Here is a 22279-nt window from a genome sequence, read left to right on the forward strand (position 1 = left end):
AAAATATTGCACAAGTGAAAACTGGAAAATGAGGTGCAAACAACATGATGTCATTATATTGCTAAAACAAATATTCATTATAATTTAACACTGATTAAATGAAGCCATGCTAATTCTCAAATATACTAGAGTGTGTTAAAAACAAATCTTAAACATTAATTTATTTCATTATTATAATTTTTTTTAAACAGTACTATTAAACAGTATTTTGGGGGCCATGAGCAGATTTTAACAATGGGCCCCCCCTAGCTTCAGGTACACCTAACCAAACACACCGCACATCAATAACTAAGCACGCTAAAAACCTCCGGCTTGTATAGCTAATGCGTATGCACATTCTAGAGTTGATTGACAGGTATGACTGTATCTAAAAGGCTCTTTTTCCTGTAAGGCGGGACTTCCTTTCTACATCTGTTGACTGTTGGGCGCTCAGAGCTCCTGGATGAGCGTTCCAATTTCTCCCATTCGTTTTAACAGAAGTGGCCCGCCTCTGCTAAATAATCTCTGTTAATATGCAAGTAATATTAAAACATATAAATGGAAAATCATTCCTTGATTTTTGGAAGTGATCCCTGATGTCCTATTATATTATATTATATTATATTATATTTAAGCAATATCACACTCACAATCGTGCTATATGGCCCTACATCAGCACTGCTGTGATTTGGCCGCAGGCCGAGTGCCATTGGTAATCACAGCAGTGCTGATGTAGGGCTATATAGCACGATTGTGAGTGTGATATTGCTTGTATACAACAGTTCAATCAGGGCTGTTTCTAGGCATAGGCAAACTCGCCTAGGGCGCCACCTGCTGGGGGATCGCCAAAGAGGAGGCCGCCGCAACGCACCCCAAACCGGGGGGCAGCAATAGGGATCTCGCCTAGGGCGGCAGAATGGTCTGAAATGACCCTGAGTTCAATGAACAAGTAAATGTAAAAAAATTCATAAAAAATGCATTTGTGCATGGAACTACTTTCTTACACGACGGATCAGAATCTGCCGTTGCTAGTTCAAACCAAATGATGCTTCCGAGCCTCTGTTAGTAATTAAAAAATGTCACTTTAGAACTAGTATCACGGCTTGGGCTGTTTCTAAGAAGTTATTGGAGAAACAAAAGGATGTGTGTGTGTTGGGGGGGGGAGGGGGTGGGGGTTGGATGGAGCACGTGCAGCAGCGGTTTTATCCACCACACAAACCATGCATTTGCGTGGTGACCCGGATGTCAGGGGGGCCCCCGCCCCGGTAGGAAAGCTCCACGAAACCACTTGTGGGGATACATGATGTTCTGGGTACATGTGCGAACACGCTGTTGTCAGCACTCTTAGAGCAGTTCACGTTAGAGGTCTGTCAATTGTCAACTTTTCACTCAAATTGTTAAACTGATAATATAATTTGCATTGAAAATCTATGGAAAATAAAGGATTAAATGTGAAAAATGCAAAACAGAAGTACTTTCATTGAGGTCCACTAAAAAGCAGGTAATTCGGTTCAAAACATCAAAATGTGCAAAATCGCAAACAGTGGCAACTGTGGTTCGGTACTGACCCGCAGTCACAAGCTAATTGCCTTTCCTTTCAAATAAATAGGTCAACACAAGTGTATGATGTGAGGAAGGACACTTGTTGTCCTGTGCACACAAACAGGTAGTCATGTTTGTTCAATTTTGCTGATGCACATCTTGCAGTGTCTGTGTATAATTAGTCGGTCAAGTGCAGACTCTCTCCATTTCTGCTGTTTCTGTTGCTCCAACCAGAAGCCTCTCCAGGGCTGAGCACACTCCATCAATGCACCCTGGGATTTGACATTGTTTGCGAGAAAGCCGTTTCCAAGCTGTGCTCACACATAGTGATAGAGGTGTGTGCACGCACGTACATGCAAACCAATGTGGGTAACACACATATAAACTGTTAACATGTTTTAATTGGTACAAATGCAACACAAACTTTACAATGCACAACATATGCAAGTGGAAATACCTTTGAGGAGGCAAGAGGTGGAGCCTTGAGCCTAAAATCCCGCCCCCCTGGCCATCTCTCCATTAGTGTTAAAGCACACACACAGGCACACTTAATGCTGCAATCCTCTTTGTGAAAGTGACGCGCTACTATCAGAAACAGAGCTTAGTCTGCCTTTCGGTGAACTACTGTTTAGTCCTCTTTAGGGTCTCTCGTGACTGGTTCTTGTTGCATCTTATTAACAAGGATCTCACAAGTCTCATTTTGGACATTCTACTTTGGGGATTCCTCAACCAACTGCACATCAAAATCTTAGTCTGAACTTAGTCTGTATTGCTCTAGGACACCTACTTTGCATTGGCACAACTCCCCAACTTTAGCATGTGGTTTATAGGATGCTCAGTGCAAACTGGATACAAATCTTACTGAGGATCCCCATATCCACCTCTTAGTATATATATATTGGTTTTAGTGTGTGTAAGTGGTTGAATCAAGTAGGTCTGCTGGTGTATGTGCAGACAGAAGAGACTAAGGTGGTCTCAGGTGGGAGGTGGGGGGGGATCCAGACAGGTCAGGTGATTTTGGGGTGGTCGGCTGGGCTGTAACAGGGCCATGGTGGAGGACGGCACGCTGGATTTTGCTGAAATGGACGGGCACGGATATGACCGCTATGTAGAGGGGGACAGAGACAGCTATCAGATTGACTACCGGTGTATCGTGGGGGACATGGAGCCCACCAGGCCACGGGGGTCAGTACAAGACTCGGACCACCACTTTCAGGGGCCGTTTACCCACAATACGTTGCATGGGCACGGGCACGAGACAGCAGCCCAGCGCTACAGTGCCACCCGCATACAGGCGGGGTATGAACCAGAGAGGTGAGAACATACTGTAGTGCAAGTGTACTTCTGAAGAATAAGACTTTAAAGGAACAGTTCACCCAAAAATGGAAATTCTGTCATTATTCACTCATATTCATGTTGTTCCAACCCCATATGACTTTCTTTCTTCTGTAGAACATGTTAACCTCAGTTATCCTTAAATTTGTATGGAAAACAGATGCATTGAAAGTGAATGGTGACTGAGGCTAATATTTTGCTCATATTTTGTTTTGTGTTCCACGGAAGAAAGTCATACGGGTTTAGACTGGCATGAGTAAATGATGACAGAATATTTATTTTGAGGTGAACTATCCCTTTAATGTAGGTCATGTATGTTCTGTTGCTAATACCACTTGCGAAAATGCTTCAGCACAACAATATGAATGACAAACTGACTCGGAAAATTAATATTATTTTTCATATTAATTTCAGATTTTCTTAGTGTTTTGTATGTCGTTGCTTTTTTCTATTAGTGAACTAGAATAGTACAGTATTTTTAACATTTTTGTAGTTTATTTATTTTCATTTTTATTTGACATAAAATCCTATAACTTCCTATTTATTTCTTAATTTTAATTACATTTTGAATCCTGCATTTTAATGTGGTCTCAGACTTTTGGACCTCATTGTAAATACTGTAACAGGGGTTTTCAAACATTTTAATGCCAAGGAAGGACCAAATTATGATACCCTTGCGAGGGATCCCTTCTTAAAATAAAAATAAATAACAATATATTTGTATGTATAAATACCTATTTATATTGTGTGAGATAATGTTGTAATAAATACAACATTTAGTTTGTAAAATTAAATAATTGGCTTTTTTGTCATTGCATTAAAGCTAAAAAATAAATAATTAAAATGTAGTATATCTGGAAAATGTTTACTTGGTATTAAGTTGTCTATGTATCTGTTTTCTACCCACTATTAGACTAATATTACATTTATTACAACCCTTACAACCATCACAGAATAAGCTAATGGTGACAGTGACAAAAAAAAATCCCTAAGACGATACAACACAAATACAAACTATTATTGCAAGTATGTATGCTGCAGATTATGAGATGTGATCACTATGGTATATATTATGGTAACATATCAAATGCAAAGTGTGCATCTATTGTGAAACATTCATTATTTATACTTTTTTGTGATTACCTCATGTTGATTTTGCCCCCTTTTGTTTATGAGTGTGACTCATGTCTTATATTGTAACTTGTGTTGTTTGCTGATGTGACGCTCCTGTTCTACCTGCTCTGTACAGGATTTGAACCGGTGTCTCTGGTGTGGCAGGCGGGTGCGCTAACAAGCAGGCTAAAGGCTACAGCCTCTAGTGTCAGTCGCTAGTGCACCTCTTGAGATCAGGAGAGTGAGGTTTATACACATTGCACAGCTATCTATCAGCTGGCCACTGTTACACTCACCCCCTTAAATCTCACTCCCATCCGGGTCACGGCACCATTGTGACGCTCCTGTTATACCCGCTCCGTACAGGACTTGAACTGGCGTCTTCGGTATGGGAGGCGGGTGCGCCAACAAGCAGGCTAAAGGCTACAGCCTCTAGCGTCAGTCGCTAGTGCACCTCTTGAGGTCAGGAGAGTGAGGTTTATACACATTGCACAGCTATCTATCAGCTGGCCACTGTTACACTCACCCCCCTAAATCTCACTCCCATCCGGGTCACGGCACCATTGTGACGCTCCTGTTATACCCGCTCCGTACAGGACTCGAACCTGCGTCTTCGGTATGGGAGGCGGGTGCGCCAACAAGGAGGCTAAAGGCTACAGCCTCTAGCGTCAGTCGTTAGTGCACCTCTTGAGGTCAGGAGAGTGAGGTTTACACACATTGCACAGCTATCTGTCAGCTGGCCACCATTACACTGACAATGTGTAATTGTCACTGTAGTTGGAATAATGGGAAGAAGAAAAAAACAGTTGTGATTGAGTGTGAGAGAAGAAGAAGCGGGGACAGCTATATTTTGACCTTTATTTTGTCTAACAACAGTCAAGACCAGTGAAAACAGAATATAATAAGAGTGCCCACCAACATTATTTGGTGGCTTGAGAATGATTTCATTGCATCTGCAACCAAATAATAGCCTACAAGACCTTTTCTCAGAACTAACTTTTAACCCAAAGTCATTTCAAGTGGATCACCCAGTTACCATGACATTCATGTTTTTATCTATTATTTGATCATTTTAAACGTAACAATGTTTTGCTTGAAAAGCGTGCATTTTGAAAAGCATGCTATTGTTTTGAAATTGAATGTGGGCCTAAAACCCGTATTTTTATCTAATGCAATGACTTTCATAACATTTTAAGTGCTCAAGTATTTTTTTGGGGCCATCAGGCCAACAAACTACAGAAGGTCTATATTTGCCATGACATAACCAAATCAAAATTGGGTTGCCTTCAAAGCACCTGACACATTTTTCTTTGTACACCATTTGAAATCTGTTCTACACTATAAAAAATGTTTTGTCAAGAAAACTGAAATAGCAATGAAATGAAATGGTTTTGCATGTCAAAAATATGATTTATTATGAATCAGCCTGACCACACTGGGTTTTACCAACAAAATAAACAAAATAAATCTATTGGGAGTTGTTTTTCCACTACATCTCTTTCCTATTAGAGTCTTCTCTCTCGACAGATGAGAGGAGTATTGAAATTTAACGATGGATTACATTAATAGTGCACTTTAGGTTTAATCTGCCATTTAGAGTATAAATCCTGCACGTCTGTGTATGTTGAGAGGGCAAGATTAAACGTCCATCAGGAATAGATTTACATGACAGCAAAACCTCTAGAGTCTATCAGGTGTTAAATGTTGTCTCTATGTTCAGAGGCTTTTTATGGTCAGAACAATATCATTGACTCACTTACAGTATGTGCAACTACAGTAAATGCATTGCAACTTAGGGACAAAATGTACTGTAAAATATTAGATTAGATAAAAATGATGTCATGTTTGATCAGATTTCCCAAACATTTCCAGGTCAGTTGGTTAGGCAAGCTGTCGAATACGGTCGAATACGTCTGTCTAGCACATGTTACAAAAACAACTAAAAAACTGCACGGACAGGCACAAAAACACGCTCGGTAAGAACAACCCTTAAGCATGATTCTCCAAAAATCGATTACAGGAGCTTAAGCCCTTAATCACTGTATGGGTCATTTTTGACCCGAATATTAGTTGTTTTTTTTTAAATGGCTTCCTTATATGAGTGGTACAAGGCTTAGTGGCTTTTCCTGAACTTGCCACCTGAACACAAAAAAATGTGGACTTGATTCGATGAATGTTGGTGGTTTTATCAAACAGTCTCCAGTTCATACTGTTCGGGTCAAATTTGACTTGCCATAGAAAATGAATGTGTGAGAATGGGTAACACACAGCAATAGATTTTTTTTTTTTTTTTGTCATATAAAACTCAATAAATCAGACACAATGCAGAACACACACACACACATAAATGAAGGGGTGAAACATGCACATACACAGACACACACACACACTCACACACACACCCCACACAAAAACACATTCACACACACACACACACACACACATACACACCCTCACACACACACACACACATACACACAAACACACACACACACCCACACGAACACACACACACACGCACACTCGCACACGTGCACACCTGCACACTCGCACACGTGCACACACACACACACACACACACACACACACACACACACACATACACACACACACACACACTCACACTCTCACACGCGCACACACACACACACACTCACACACACACAACCACACACACACACCCACGCACACACACACACACACCCACACAAACACACACACACACACACACACACACACACACACATACCCCCCACACACACACACTGACACACACTCACACACACACACCCACACAAACACACACACACACACACACACACCCACACACACACTCACACACACGCACACCTGCACACTTCCACACGTGCACACACAAACACACTCACACCCACCCACACATACACACACACACAAACACATTCACACGCGCACACACACACACGCACACCCCACACACACTCACACACACACACACACACACACACACACACACACACACACACACTCACACACACACACGCACACTCGCGCACACACACACACACACACTCACACCCACACAACCACACACACACCCACACACACACACACACTCACACACACTCACACACACACACACACACACACACACACACACACAAAGAAATGTATGGGTGAGTCTATAAAGAGCTTTTTTTATTTGGTCAAATAAAAGTCAATAAGCCACAATGCAGAACACACACACACAAACATACACAGAGACACACACATACACTTCAAGTTCATATCAAAGTCAAGGGTTCCTGGGCCAGTGCGAATTCTTGAACTGTTCCGCCTGTTTCCGTCGCAGAAAAGGCTGTTCCGGGGCCGAAAACCTGGTTCGACACCAGCCCCAAAAGCTTGATGGTCTCCACGCAGGAACCGATCACGATGGAGTAATGTTTCATCCACAATTTTTTCACAAACAACAAAAGTAGCTACCGTCTGCAGTAAAGAGTACTTCTTCACTCTATAGAAACAATAAATAAAACTCACAAAACTGAATCAGACAACTGACCAAATAATAAACACATTTAAAAAACAATAAAGGGAGCGCAGGGACCATAAAAAGGACCTAAACAAAAGCAACAGTGGATGGAACAACAATGTTTTGGACTTGGACACCGACCAGCCTACTATCTAACCGGGACACTAAATTCAGCCAGTCACGCTCGAGATGAACACCGTGTTGCCAGTGTCCTCTGCTGCTGATCTCAGGAAGTTATTATATATGTCAACTATGTTAGCTTTTCTTACACTGTTGTCCTCTTATTCAGTAAAGGCATTTTTGACCAGCTACTCTTACTTCGGAAGATCATGCCTATCTGTTAAGTAAACTTATGGATTCTCAATCAAAATGTAAACATTATATTATATGCTATTGCTTTCTGTCTTGCATGGCTAGTAATGTTCATTGCAACAATTAAATTTTCAAATCGCTGCAGCCACTTATTCCAGTACACTTATTGTCAAACGGTTGTATGGACATCGGATTGCACACCAGAGCCTGCATGGTTCATATCTCGTGGTTTTAGCCTCTGTACTCACATGCGGTGGGTGTGTAAGGTGAACGTGTTCCTGTCGTCACATGAAAGTGGTATGAGCACGCTTTGCAGTTCCACTGTTCCAGTTAACAGAATTTAGCAAGTTAAGCCATAGTTCATACAAAATAATGTAATTACATTGCCTGTCGTCTTTAGCGTAGATGTCGTCTCTGACAGTCTTGTTAAGCAATGTAATAACGCTGAATTGCATTACTCTGTATATTTAAATATGTCCTCAAAAACAAGAGAAACAGCTGTACAGAAACACTGTTGTGACATGCCCTGTTTGTTTATGGGCAGGTTAAGTAGTCGTGTAACCCATTAAGTCACCATTTGGTTCTGAAGTCAATGGAAAAGCGCGGCTAGCTTACGAAAGGCTCCAGATTGCCCCGGCCGTGAACCAGCAAAGCACAGGCTTGGCACGTGAACCATCACCATTTCGATGGAAAAGGGCTATGTGAGAAAGTTTACACTTAAGTGTGGGAGCTGTACACCATGGTCAGATTTGACTGTATGAAAATTGTGCCATCGTTAAAAGTCTCACACTTTAACACAAATGGTTAAAAAAAAAACAACAAAAAAAAACGCTACAGTTTTACAAATGATGACTTTTATAATGTCTAAACATAAATCCAGTGCATAACTTGTGATACTATCCAGAAATGACGTTTTTTTACAACATTGGCTTATAGAGATTAGCCAACGCATGAAGCACTGATGCCACCTACTGGCCATACTTGTCATTTCATGCCATTTTTATTTATTTTTTTCCATCAGATGTCACCAGAGACCCCTAATGCATGACATATTTTGATGTTTTGTCAGTCTTTCAATTGACTGAAATTGTGAAAGGCATAACTTCAGCATTTTTACTTAAGGGAAAACAGTGTTGTCACTGTTTCTTTAAATAAATGAGAGTTTCCACATATGATGTTTGGAATGGGGTTCTCTATTGATAAGTGTACACTGGTTTAATGAATGAACTAATTCACTATAATGGCTCTCAAAACATGGTTATGGGAGTGTTCAAATCAAGCTATCCGCTTCCCTTTCCACACCTGAACTGGTTGTCATGTGACTCCACACGGTTGACAGTCTCCGGACAGACGGATGAGACCGTTCATCCACCCAGAGCATCATCATCCACATCACAGAGCACTACTGGACTGCACGAGCTATCTTTAATGCACTTTAATATCACTGTCATCATGTGAGATTATTTACATCAGAGTGGATCCTCAGCAGAAGTGTGTTCATTATAGCGAAAGAGAAAGTAACTCTGTAAGTAGATGCATGTTTGTGTTTTCCATCTGACGTGGTTATAAACTGCATGTTGTTTGGATTGTTTGGGTTGATGATAATAAATGCAAAATAGTTGCACTCTATTTTGCACACTATTTTGTTCTCTCTCTCTCTCTCTACACACACACACACACACACACACACACACACACTTACAGTATATTTGGCATTTATCTAGTTAAATTACCAGTATTTTTCTTTTAACTTTGATTTGTGAGCTGTGTATTATATGGCTACTTTTTATTTATGTATACTGTATATGCTTATAGATTGATTATGGATGTAATGTTGCATTATGGTTGTAGAAAGGTTCCCAGAATCGTTAGGGGGATGTTGCAGGAACCATTATTGACAACCTAATACAAACGTTCTATTAATTAATATAATTAATTAATTGCATATACATTTAACTAAGTTGAGGTATAAAATAATAATAATAATAAATATAATAATTATGAAAGAATGAGCAAAATGCTGTTTTAGATGAAGTATCACATGCATGTTCAATTTCAAAATTCAGCCTTCTTTTTTAAGTGTTAACTTTGTTTTATGTGTTTAACACGTGCAATACTTCTGCATATGTTTTGTGTATGGTTTGGCCTTGCAAAAAAAAAGGACACAGTTGCAACCAATTTTTAACTATAGGAAAGCGCTTATATTTAAAGTGACAACACAACTTATCATGGTCTCTCTGTCTTTCCATGTTTGGATGGTGGCAGCATGGCTGATTACCTGATCAGCGGGGGAACTGGTTATGTTCCAGAGGATGGACTCACCGCCCAACAGCTCTTTGCCATTGGAGATGGTCTTACATACAAGTAAGTCTGAAAAATTGCAATCATGCGCACAGAGCGCCTTTCTGGACTCCTGCCTTGTTAATTAGACATGTAGATTCACCGTCATACATCAAATGGACCAAATGGACATTGTCATTTCAAAGCAGGTCCAGTCATGTGCACTTTCACCCTGAAACAACCACACACTTGACTAGGTAGGCATCTTTCTGGACATCTGTCAATGAGATGGCTCTCAGCTCCATGGCAACCCTCTGTGCCTCTCCATAGCAACGGGGAGCTCAAGCGCTCAGTCCCAGCACATGCAGCGCATGTTTATGGGACAATGCAAAAGCTAGAGTGCCTGTGTCTTCTGCTGTATGTCTGTTTTCCTCTCTTATACACAATCCAGATGTCATAGCATGCTCACTGTACATTCTAATATCAAATAGAACTGGACAAGCCTTTATAGTGTTTTAATGCACAATAATCTTCTAAAGATTTTATTTAGATGTTGTGCAGCATTACAGTATACATATTAGCAACATTCTGCATATGCAAATGTGAATACGAGTGTGTTTAAGCTTTCCCTGCTGGACACTCTTGTTACCTTGCAGTGGTCTCTGTCTATTTTTATCATGCTGGCTGAAGTGTTTCATCTGGTCTAATGGAGGTTTTATGAGTGTTAGACTACATGTGTTTGAAGGGGAGGAGTTGGAAAAATAAGGGGACTTGAAACAGAGCAAGTTATTAAATTTAATGAAGGATTTTAAAGGCTTGAAATAAAAAGCACTAATGAGTTGCGCACAATAAGACCAGAAAGTAAACAGGTTAATGTTGCTTTCATGTTGAATTGTCTTTCTGGTTTAGCATACCCATGTCACGCTAATGCTGCATTAGAAAGAGGCTGCATGTGTGTGCGCGATGACATTGGTGACACAGTTAAGAACATTACCAGGACGTCTCTGAACACCACAGACCTAAGTAGCTTATGTAACTCCTCTTGACGAGACCAGAGACGTAAACACATACATGCATGCATTGTATGTGGATGTTCATATTCATTGCACTGCATCAAAATAAAAGTAAAAAAAGTGAGTAAACACGCTGACTACCACCCCTGGAGTTCGCGAGTTAGAATCCCAGGGTGTGCTGAGTGACTCCAGCCAGGTCTCCCAAGCAACCAAATTGGCCCGGTTGCTAGGGAGGGTAGAGTCACATGGGGTAACCTCCTCGTGGTCGCCATAATGTGGTTCTCGCTCTCGGTGGGGCACGTGGTGAGTTGTGTGTGGATGCCGCGGAGAATGGCGTGGGCCTCCACACGTGCTATGTCTCCGCGGTAACACACTCAACAAGTCACGTGATAAGATGCGAGGATTGACGTTCTCAGACGCGGAGGCAACTGAGATTCATCCTCCGCCACCCGGATTGAGGCGAGTCACTACGCCACCACGAAGACTTAGAGCGCATTGGGAATTGAGCATTCCAAATTGGGGAGAAAAAGGGGAGAAAAAAAACAAAACAAAAAAAACTCGGATTGTGAGTTATGCGCTATAGATCCAAAAGAACCAGTTCATAAGAGTCATTTGTTCGGGAATCGGACCACACTAGTCGCGCTTTCTAGGGACGACCCAAACTGCACGCTTCTGCACTATTCTATGCCATTTTGAAGTGTAAGTAGTGCAAGTAGTTTGTTTACACTGAAAATGCAACAAAAAAGAAGTGTACTATGAGTATGTGGATGAAGCACTTCTTCAACCATCAAAACAGAGTGTGGAATGTTGGACACTTCGTGCACTCAGTGCTCACAGCTTGCCATACGTAGCGTAAGGGGCGGAGTTACCTGGCTGCGTTGACAATACTATTGTAAATAATGGAGAATGTGGCAACTAGTGAAACTTCAGTGAACACAGCACCTTACAAATGTGAGTTGAATGCTTTACCATCTCCCCACGCTGTGTGAATATGGATGTTATTTAAATGTTGAACTGACACCTAAAGCTGGCGGTAATCGCATGCATTTGAAACGTCACTTCCATCTGCTGTTAAATGGCGAATGCTTCCGTGTTGAAAGGGTTAAAGGGATAGTTCACCCGAAATGGAAAATCCTCTCATCATTTACTCACCCTCATGCCATCCCAGATGTGCATTATTGTCTTTCTTCAGCAGAACACAAATTCAGCTCTGTAGGTTTATAAATGCAAGTGAATGATGATCATACCTTTGAAGCTCCAAAAAGCACATAAAGGCAGCATAAAAGTAATCCATACGACTCCAGTAGTTTAATCAATGTCTTATGAAGTGATACTGTTGGTTTTGGATGAGAAGAGACCAAAAAATTACTCTTTTCTAACTGTACAACTTGCGATTTCAAGCTCGATCACACTTTCTAGTGCTTGATGCATGTGCAGAGTGCTAGATGGCACTAGGAAGTGTAATCGAACTTGAAATCATGATCACCAAAGAGACTGCTGATGTCATGATTTATAATGAAAAGGGAGTTATATTTTGGTCTATTCTCACACAAAACCGACTGGATCACTTTAGAAGACATGGATTAAACCACTGCAGTCGTATGGATTACTTTTATGCTGCCTTTATGTGCTTTTTGAGCTTCAAAGTTCTGGTCACCATTCACTTGCACTGTGAAGACCAACAGAGCTGAAATATTCTTCTAAAAATCTTCATTTGTGTTCAACAGAAGAAAGAAAGTCATACACATCTGGGATGGCATGAGGGTGAGAAAATGAAGAGAGAATTTTCATTTTTGGGTGAACTATCCCTTTAAGTGTTCCATTTGGGACGGTACCAATCTTTCATTCATAAATTCACAAATTCATACACTATACGGCTGAAAGCTTATTATATATTGTAAGTGCATAGTGTATAGTGCGTACAGTGTGTATTTTGTGCCATAGATTCAAAAGAACTGCCTCTTTAAGGGTCCTTCGCTCGGCAACCACAGGTCGAGTTAGAAATTCAGAAGTACCGGTTTATATGAGATACTTGTTCGGGATTCGGACTACACAACCAAAAGTCATTCAAATCATACCATTCTGATATTTAAAAAAACAAAGGTGGTTTTATGCTTGTTGACGAGTGTGTTCAACACTGAAGTTGCTTAATCTCTTGTTTGTTTTTCATAGAGATCTTTGTGTGTGTGTGTGCGAGTGCTCTGTAATTTTGATAATGTTCTGATTTATAAACTGTTTATATAATGGTCATTGTTGCTTAACTCTGCCATCTGTCCTTCCTTCGTCAGTGATTTCCTGATACTGCCTGGCTTCATTGACTTCACATCTGATGAGGTGGTGAGTACTAACGTTCAGTAGAGTTGAACAAGACAAGCTGATACAGATTTCAATTGCACTTGTGTAGTGGGAGAGATTATAATGAGTTACCATTGCTTAGATCGAAGAGTTGACTCTGGACCGTCTGTGTTAGCATCCATATGTTCTCAGGTGATCTGGGCATGTTGTCACAGGCAGTAAAGCTCAGGTGTGTGTGTATGTGAGAGAGACCAGGAGACGACACGAATACCAGTCCCCCCCCCCCGCAACCAAAACTTTAAACACAAAGACGCACCAAAAAAGCACTTTCCTGGGATGCATTTTAAGCATATGACTATTTTTGCTAGTTGAAAAACAGATTTCTTATAAGATTGGTTTATGGCATTATTTATAGGTGTGTTTGCATCTCTGTGAGGTATATGTGTTTTGTTGATGGGTGTTTGTATGTTGTGTCCTTTTGTATTTTAAAAGTGTCTTTCCCAGTAGGGCAGTTAGATTAGTATCCTGCTAATGTAGACGTAAAGAAGACAACACAGCGCTGTTTGTGTGTTCTTTTAGCACTTCAGAGATTAAGCTGAGCGTTAATGAACGTTTAATAATGGGACACAGGTGTAAGAGAGAAGAAAAATAAGACGAGAGTAGGGCTACACAATTATAAAATCTTAATTGTCGATTATTTCCCTTGATATTGTAATCTCAATTATTTATTCGATTAATAAAATGTACTGTTCATATTTTTTAATGTAAGCATGATAATATAATGGGAGCATTCTAGTTTCATTGCACCATTACTGATAGGCTTATGTCCTCAACGAACATGTCTGCAAAAAAAAATGTAAATACTAACTTTTAATTCAACAGGCTAAATGGAACGCTGTAATTGACACTTTTCACGATTTGTTAATTGCAATCTTATTTTTTCGATTAATTGTGCAGCCCTAAAGACAGTGCCTTGACTACCACCCCTGGAGTTGTGAGTTCGAATCCAGGGTGTGCTGAGTGACGCCAGCCAGGTCTCCTAAGCAACCAAATTGGCCCGGTTGCTAGGGAGGGTAGAGTCACATGGGGTAACCTCCTCGTGGTTGTGATTAGTGGTTCTCGCTCTCAATGGGGCGTGTGGTGAGTTGTGCGTGGATCACGGAGACTAGCATGAGCCTCCACATGCTGTGAGTCTCCGCGGTGTCATGCATAACGAGTCACGTGATCAGAAGTGGAGGCAACTGAGACTTGTCCTCCGCCACCTGGATTGAGGTGAGTAACCGCGCCACCACGAGGACCTACTAAGTAGTGGGAATTGGGCATTCCAAATTGGGGAGAAAAGGGGTTAAAAAAAAAATAATAAAAAAAAGACAGTGCCTATAATTTGACAAAAGCAGTTGACACATCTCAGCGTTGGCGTGCTGTAAATGGTGAGCTTGTTAAAGGGATAGTTCACTCAAAAATGAAAATTGTATCATCAAGAACTCACCCATATGTCGGTCGAAACCTGTATGATTTTTTTTTCTTCCTAGGAACACATAATGAGATTTTTTTTTTTTTCAGAATGTCCACAAGCTCTTTTCCACACAACAAAAGTGCATGGTGATTCAGTCAAACTCCCAAAAAGCACAAAAAGTAGTAGCATAAAAGCAAGGGTACAACAGGGTTAAAGCCCCCCGAGGTAAAAGGCACTTAAACACTAAATGGCAACAAAAACTACCACAGCACTTTCCTCAACAGCTGTATTTATTTTGAGACTAAAGGCCTGCACAGCAAACACTGAAAGTTCCCCTATCGTTAGCATATGATTCCCGTTTGGTTATTTTTTTTTTGGGAACCAATTACAAACCTTCCAGAAACGTTCTCTTTAGGTTATATTTTTTTAAGACCATAAACTAGGAGTTTTTATGGGGCAATCTAAAGAGAACTTTTACAGAACGTTCTCTAATTGTTATTTTTAGGTTTTATTTGTTCAACCATAAACTCACCTTCCCAGAACCTTGCAGAAACGGTCTTCTAGAAATGTGCTGTGGATGGTTTTAATGATTATATCAGGGGTTTTCAAACTTTTTGATACAAAGGACCCCCAAATATAACGATCCGCTTGCCGGGACCCCCTTCCTAAAATATAAAAGGCAGCTAGAAATGTTCATGTATAAAAAGACCCATTTCACTGTGAGAAAAATAGTAACTGTGATATTATAAATAAATCTAATAATTGGCATTGTATTAAATCCAAAACATATTTGCAACATTTATTTTTTTTTTGTTTTTGTTTTTTTTTTTTGCCAATTTTTCATGGCCCCCCAAACACCCCTTTGTGGCCCATGGGGTACACGGACCCCAGTTTGAGCACCCCTGTATTAGATAATAATTTTAATTCATTATAAAAAAAAAAAAAATTAAACTTTTGATGGCTTGTCTGTTTATACTGTAGATGTTGCAGTTGGTTGCAGAAGGGTCTGGAAATGAAGTGAACGTTAAAGGAATGTTAGGGGAACCATAGTGTACAACCTAAAACAAACGTTCTATTTCAATAAAGACAACTGGAAAGCCAAAACTGTACCTTATAGTACCTACATTCCCATAACAGTCTGGGAATCAAAGATTGTTAGGGTATTTGTTATTTTCAGGTTTGTTAATAACTGTCCAATAAGCGAAAGGGTAGTTATTGGGGTAAAAATCCCCCTTATTGCAGAGGCTGAAGGTTCTTCTGAAATCTGTTGCTCAGATTTGAATAGATGGTCTGAAGTGGTTATTTTGAATAAGTATTATCTTCAGTATTACTCAAAAAAGCATCTTGCAGTCTCAAAAGCATTTGCATAATTTGACTAATTTTGCCCTGTGATTATTGCCCCGCCCCCTAAATTTACACAATGTCACTATAACACAAACTCTGGGGGTAAAAGACCCCCTCACCACCTTTTATTTAAAAAACAGTTTTAATCAAAACAACCTTCCATTATGATTTATTTTCATGCAACTTATGTTGCTCAATAAAATTATTTTATTAAAATCTTGATGCACTTAATGAGCAGAAGAAAGCACATTTTCCTTCAAGGGTGCCTTTAACTTTGTTGTGCGCTTTTATAAAAGTATTCCATACAAATGGTGTGCTATATTCCAAGTCTTCTAAAGTTTCATATGAGGAGCAGGCCAGCTTCATTTTGTGTCCCACTGTAGAAAGAAAGTCATATGGGTTTGGAACAACATATGGGTGAGTAAATGACAGAATTTACATTTTTGGATAACTATCACTTTAAGGCCCCCTGCAGTTCACAAAGCTCAGCGGAACATCTCATTTACACAGACAATTTGTGCCCTTGAGTGTATGATGGTCATGCATTATGATGTCACAGGATTTGACCTCTGCACTGACCCGGAAGATAACCCTAAAGACACCGCTCATTTCATCTCCCATGGATACGGTCACCGAATCGTCCATGGCTATCGCTATGGCTGTAAGTAAAACACGCTCACACAAATCCACACATGCATGTACAAACACAGCAACACAATTCGGATAACTGGTTTCTCCTGTAGCTCATGGGCGGAATTGGACTCATTCATCATAACTGCACACCCGAGTTCCAGGCCAACGAAGTTCGGAAAGTCAAGGTTAGTCACCTGATCGCCATTTAATTTAATATAATATAGTATTTAATATAGACCCTTAATAATGTACATTTTAAAGTTTAACTTTAATATAATGATATTAGGAATAAATTAATCCTAAGTTAAATTAATTATATCTATATAATAAATTATTATTATATATAAATCATTTATTTAATTGTATTTATTATGCTAATTACAATGTATTAGTATGAATTTATTCTATAAACTCTATTGTGGTATCAATTATAGTATACCTAAAATGTAGTATAATTAAGTGTAAAAATAATGTAGTATCATAATTATTAATTTTATTAAAGTAGTAAAATCATAATGTAACAAGTAAAGATTTAATTATAATGATTTAATAATTTATTAGTATTTATTATACTAATACAAAAAATTGTTATACTGTGTATATATTCTATAAATATAATTATATATATAATAATATATAAATATAAAAATTATAAATTATAGTATAACTATAATAAATTATAAATTATAATGTAATATAATGTGAAATCATAATTATTCAAGCTATTCAAGTAGTAAAATCATAATGTTACAAGTAAAGATTTAATTATATCAATTATTTGATCATTTATTTATTAGTATTTATTTTACTAATAAAAATGTATTAGTATATATTTATTCTAAAAATGATAATGTAGTATAAATTATAATGTTATATAATGTGAAATCATAATTATTAAAGTTATTAAAATAGTAGAATCATAATGTAACAAGTAAAGATTTAATTATAACAATAATTTAATGAGTCGTACTGTTGTATGTTCTGTGTTTGTGTAATACTGGCAGAAATTCGAGCAGGGCTTCATCACAGATCCTGTAGTGATGAGTCCGCGGCACACGGTCGGCGATGTGTTTGAAGCGAAGGTACGGCACGGTTTCTCCGGCATCCCCATTACCGAAACTGGCAAGATGGGCAGCAAGCTGGTGGGCATCGTTACGTCACGAGACATCGACTTCCTTTCAGAGAAAGATTACGATCGGCCACTGGAGGAGGTTTGTGATATGTAACTTTGCAATGAGATCATTAAGAAAATATTAAGAAAATAAATTGGGTCAAGTTTGATTCTGTGGTGTCTTTAAATAGTCATAGTAGTACTGAATGATAATAATATAAAAATAATTTAGAGATTAGTCTTTCAATCCTCCAGGCAATGACAAAAAGAGAAGATTTAGTGGTGGCCCCAGCAGGTGTTACGTTAAAGGAAGCAAATGACATTCTGCAGCGCGGTAAAAAAGGTGCGACCATTACTTTCAGTCCTGTCTATTTCACTGCTGTGATGTTTAGTAAAAGCTGACATGTCTTAGCTGACCATATTTATATTTCTCTTTTGCTCCTGTTGTATCTCAGGTAAACTGCCTATCGTGAATGACAGTGACGAGCTTGTTGCTATAATAGCTCGTACTGATTTGAAGAAGAACCGAGACTATCCTCTAGCCTCCAAAGACTCTCGCAAACAACTGCTGTGTGGTGCTGCGATCGGTACCCAAGAGGACGATAAGTACCGGCTAAATCTGCTCATGCAGGCAGGAGTGGACGTGATTGTTCTGGTGGGTCCTTAATGGAATAGGGTAACTTTTCAGGGGTGCTCAGTCTTGCTCGTAGAGACCTTAGAGCTTAGAGTAGATCTCGGTCATTGTTATTTGAAAATATTTGAAATTATGCAAATGTGAAAATAAAGTGAACCTGGAGTGCTGAGTGTACACAGTGTACAGTACATGGCCAAAAGCATGTGTTCGCCCAAACACCACACCCATATATAGTCGTTGAGCATTACATTTTTAAACTATTGGCATCAATTAGTGTTTGTCCTCTCTTCCACACTTCTGGTTCAGCTTTCTATAGCTTGAAACATAAAGTGCAACCAGTGTAGTCCGATTCCTAAACGAATGACTCTTATGTGTTGGTTCTTTTGAATCTACAGCTTGAAACATACATGGCGACCAGTGTAGTCCGAATCCTAAACGAATGACTCTTATGAGTTGGTTCTTTTGAATCTACAGCTTGAAACATACATGGCGACCAGTGTAGTCTGAATCCTAAACAAATGACTCTTATGAGTTGGTTCTTTTGAATCTACAGCTTGAAACATACATGGCGACCAGTGTAGTCCGAATCCTAAACGAATGACTCTTATGAGTTGGTTCTTTTGAATCTACAGCTTGAAACATACATGGCGACCAGTGTAGTCTGAATCCTAAACAAATGACTCTTATGAGCCGGTTCTTTTGAATCTACAGCTTGAAACAAACATGGCGACCAGTGTAGTCCGAATCCTAAACAAATGACTCTTATGAGCCGGTTCTTTTGAATCTACAGCTTGAAACATACATGGCGACCAGTGTAGTCCGAATCCTAAACGAATGACTCTTATGAGCCGGTTCTTTTGAATCTACAGCTTGAAACATACATGGCGACCAGTGTATTCGGATTCCTAAACGAATGACTCTTATGAGTTGGTTCTTTTGAATCTACAGCTTGAAACATACATGGCGACCAATGTAGTCCGATTCCTAAACGAATGACTCTTATGAGTTGGTTCTTTTGAATCTACAGCTTGAAACATACATGGCGACCAGTGTAGTCCGATTCCTAAACGAATGACTCTTATGAGTTGGTTCTTTTGAATCTACAGCTTGAAACATACATGGCGACCAGTGTAGTCGGATTCCTAAACGAATGACTCTTATGAGTTGGTTCTTTTGAATCTACAGCTTGAAACATACATGGCGACCAGTGTAGTCCGAATCCTAAACGAATGACTCTTATGAGTTGGTTCTTTTGAATCTACAGCTTGAAACATACATGGCGACCAGTGTAGTCCGAATCCTAAACGAATGACTCTTATGAGTTGGTTCTTTTGAATCTACAGCTTGAAACATACATGGCGACCAGTGTAGTCGGATTCCTAAACGAATGACTCTTATGAGTTGCTTCTTTTGAATCTACAGCTTGAAACATACATGGCGACCAATGTAGTCCGATTCCTAAACGAATGACTCTTATGAGTTGGTTCTTTTGAATCTACAGCTTGAAACATACATGGTGACCAGTGTAGTCGGATTCCTAAATGAATGACTCTTATGAGTTGGTTCTTTTGAATCTACAGCTTGAAACATACATGGCGACCAGTGTAGTCGGATTCCTAAACGAATGACTCTTATGAGTTGGTTCTTTTGAATCTACAGCTTGAAACATACATGGCGACCAGTGTAGTCGGATTCCTAAATGAATGACTCTTATGAGTTGGTTCTTTTGAATCTACAGCTTGAAACATACATGGCGACCAGTGTAGTCGGATTCCTAAACGAATGACTCTTATGAGTTGGTTCTTTTGAATCTACAGCTTGAAACATACATGGCGACCAATGTAGTCCGATTCCTAAACGAATGACTCTTATGAGTTGGTTCTTTTGAATCTACAGCTTGAAACATACATGGCGACCAATGTAGTCCGATTCCTAAACGAATGACTCTTATGAGTTGGTTCTTTTGAATCTACAGCTTGAAACATACATGGTGACCAGTGTAGCCGATTCCCGAATAAAAGACTCTTATGAGTGGCTTCTTTTGAATCTACACCGTAACACACAGTGCTATTGTACCTTAAGAGTCTTATCTGCTGGGTCTATTTATCCAGTGAATAAATTCCTTACAATTCCTTTACCTATAAGGCAGTGATGTTAGGCAATGGAGTCTCACTCGAAGTCAGCATCCTGATTCATCTCTAAGGTGTTCAGTTGGGTTCAGTTCTGAGCTTTGTGCAAACCAGTCAAGTTCATCCACAACAGTCTCAGGAAATCGTTTCTTGGACCTTTGGGGCATTGTCGTTCTGGAACAGAAAGGCTACCCCCATTAAACTGACAACATATTGGGTGTAGTTGAAATAGCCAAACCCAGTGATTATTAGGGGGTGTCCTCACTGTTTTGGTAATCAAACAGACCTGAACCAGCTAATCAAGTCCGGCAGGTGTTTTAAGGCAGGATTGGTATCTTTAAGAGACATGAACACCGTAGCACCGTTGCATCGTATTCCGTATCATTCTCTGTGGTAGCAAGAAACGCTAAACTAGAGTGTGAAATACAGAATGAAATATGAAATTGCTCAAACCCTCCATTTATATCCCAACCCAAATCACTTGAGTGTTCATGACATCATAATTAGGATTTCTGAAAGTCCTAAGCACCTCGACTTTATACAGCAGCTTGAAGCTACTTGAAAATCTTTGATCATTCGCTTTTAACCCTCCAAGAGTAAGGACGGCTGATGTGTGATGTTTTTGACGTTGCTCTCTGTCTCAGGACTCTTCTCAGGGGAACTCTGTGTTTCATATCAGTATGATCAACTACATCAAACAGAAATACCCAGAACTACAAGTGGTGGGAGGAAACGGTGAGACTCTTTTGCCCTTTGTGGTGTTTGATATGCTGAAAATAGCTTCCCTTCTCAAGTCCAATCAAGGAACACAGTCTATTCTCGCTGTTTTATTCTCTCTTCTCCAGTGGTGACTGCTGCTCAGGCAAAGAATCTTATAGATGCAGGTGTTGATGCTATAAGAGTGGGCATGGGCTGTGGATCCACCTGCATCACACAGGAAGGTGTGTGTGTGCACGTTTGTGGACAATATTACAGCAAAAAGTTAACAAATGCACCAAAATTCAAGCAAATAAATTAATGCAAAAACATATTGTAATATGTCTAATATTTGTATTTATAACATTTATAAATATATACTATTATAATATTTATATAAATGTTATAATAATTATAAAAAACAATAAATAAACTCCATCCTTTTGGGGACTTCCTTAAAAGAAAAAAGTGTATGTATAAAGACTAAATAATGTCTTAAATAGTTTCTTAAAAGAAATTGTACAAATTATTACATGTCTAAAACTGTGATCATCTAAACAAAGAGAGAAATAAACATAAACCATTTTAATATTTGTGTGAAAATGATTTCTATCAATTTCTCCAAAATTACAACTGTCCCACACTTGTGGCGTCCTTTCCACCACACCAAACAATGTGATGTTTGAATAAAATTCGAGGTAAATATCACTTGTGAGCAGAATATTTTTATTGGCCGTCATTTTCAGTCAAGCTGTTAAATTATGCAAAAAGAGTGAAAATATTTTTTTAATCATGTGCAATTAGGATACATAAAATGTTAGCCAGGAAATTAGCCTTCAACCATTTTATTTGAAAATTAAAAAAATGTCATTTCCATCAGCATCATTTCCGCCACATAA

General features: G+C 39.3%; 1 protein-coding gene across 2 annotated transcripts in view; it reads left to right on the forward strand.

Moving 5' to 3' along the window:
• The first annotated feature begins 2148 nt into the window (after positions 1 to 2148).
• Positions 2149 to 22279, forward strand: part of LOC127416892 (inosine-5'-monophosphate dehydrogenase 1a-like) — a 41931-nt gene continuing 21800 nt past the window's right edge. For both annotated transcript variants that reach the window (XM_051656482.1, XM_051656481.1), the window contains exons 1-10: positions 2149 to 2835; positions 10055 to 10153; positions 13371 to 13419; positions 16737 to 16838; positions 16921 to 16995; positions 17815 to 18021; positions 18177 to 18264; positions 18377 to 18576; positions 21329 to 21419; positions 21530 to 21625. In XM_051656482.1, the coding sequence (XP_051512442.1) occupies positions 2570 to 2835; positions 10055 to 10153; positions 13371 to 13419; positions 16737 to 16838; positions 16921 to 16995; positions 17815 to 18021; positions 18177 to 18264; positions 18377 to 18576; positions 21329 to 21419; positions 21530 to 21625 (1273 nt within the window). In that variant the 5' untranslated portion in view covers positions 2149 to 2569. The remainder of the gene's footprint in view (positions 2836 to 10054; positions 10154 to 13370; positions 13420 to 16736; positions 16839 to 16920; positions 16996 to 17814; positions 18022 to 18176; positions 18265 to 18376; positions 18577 to 21328; positions 21420 to 21529; positions 21626 to 22279) is intronic.

The sequence above is a fragment of the Myxocyprinus asiaticus genome, chromosome 26 (assembly GCF_019703515.2).
Source record: "Myxocyprinus asiaticus isolate MX2 ecotype Aquarium Trade chromosome 26, UBuf_Myxa_2, whole genome shotgun sequence".
Classification (NCBI taxonomy): Eukaryota; Metazoa; Chordata; class Actinopteri; order Cypriniformes; family Catostomidae; genus Myxocyprinus; species Myxocyprinus asiaticus.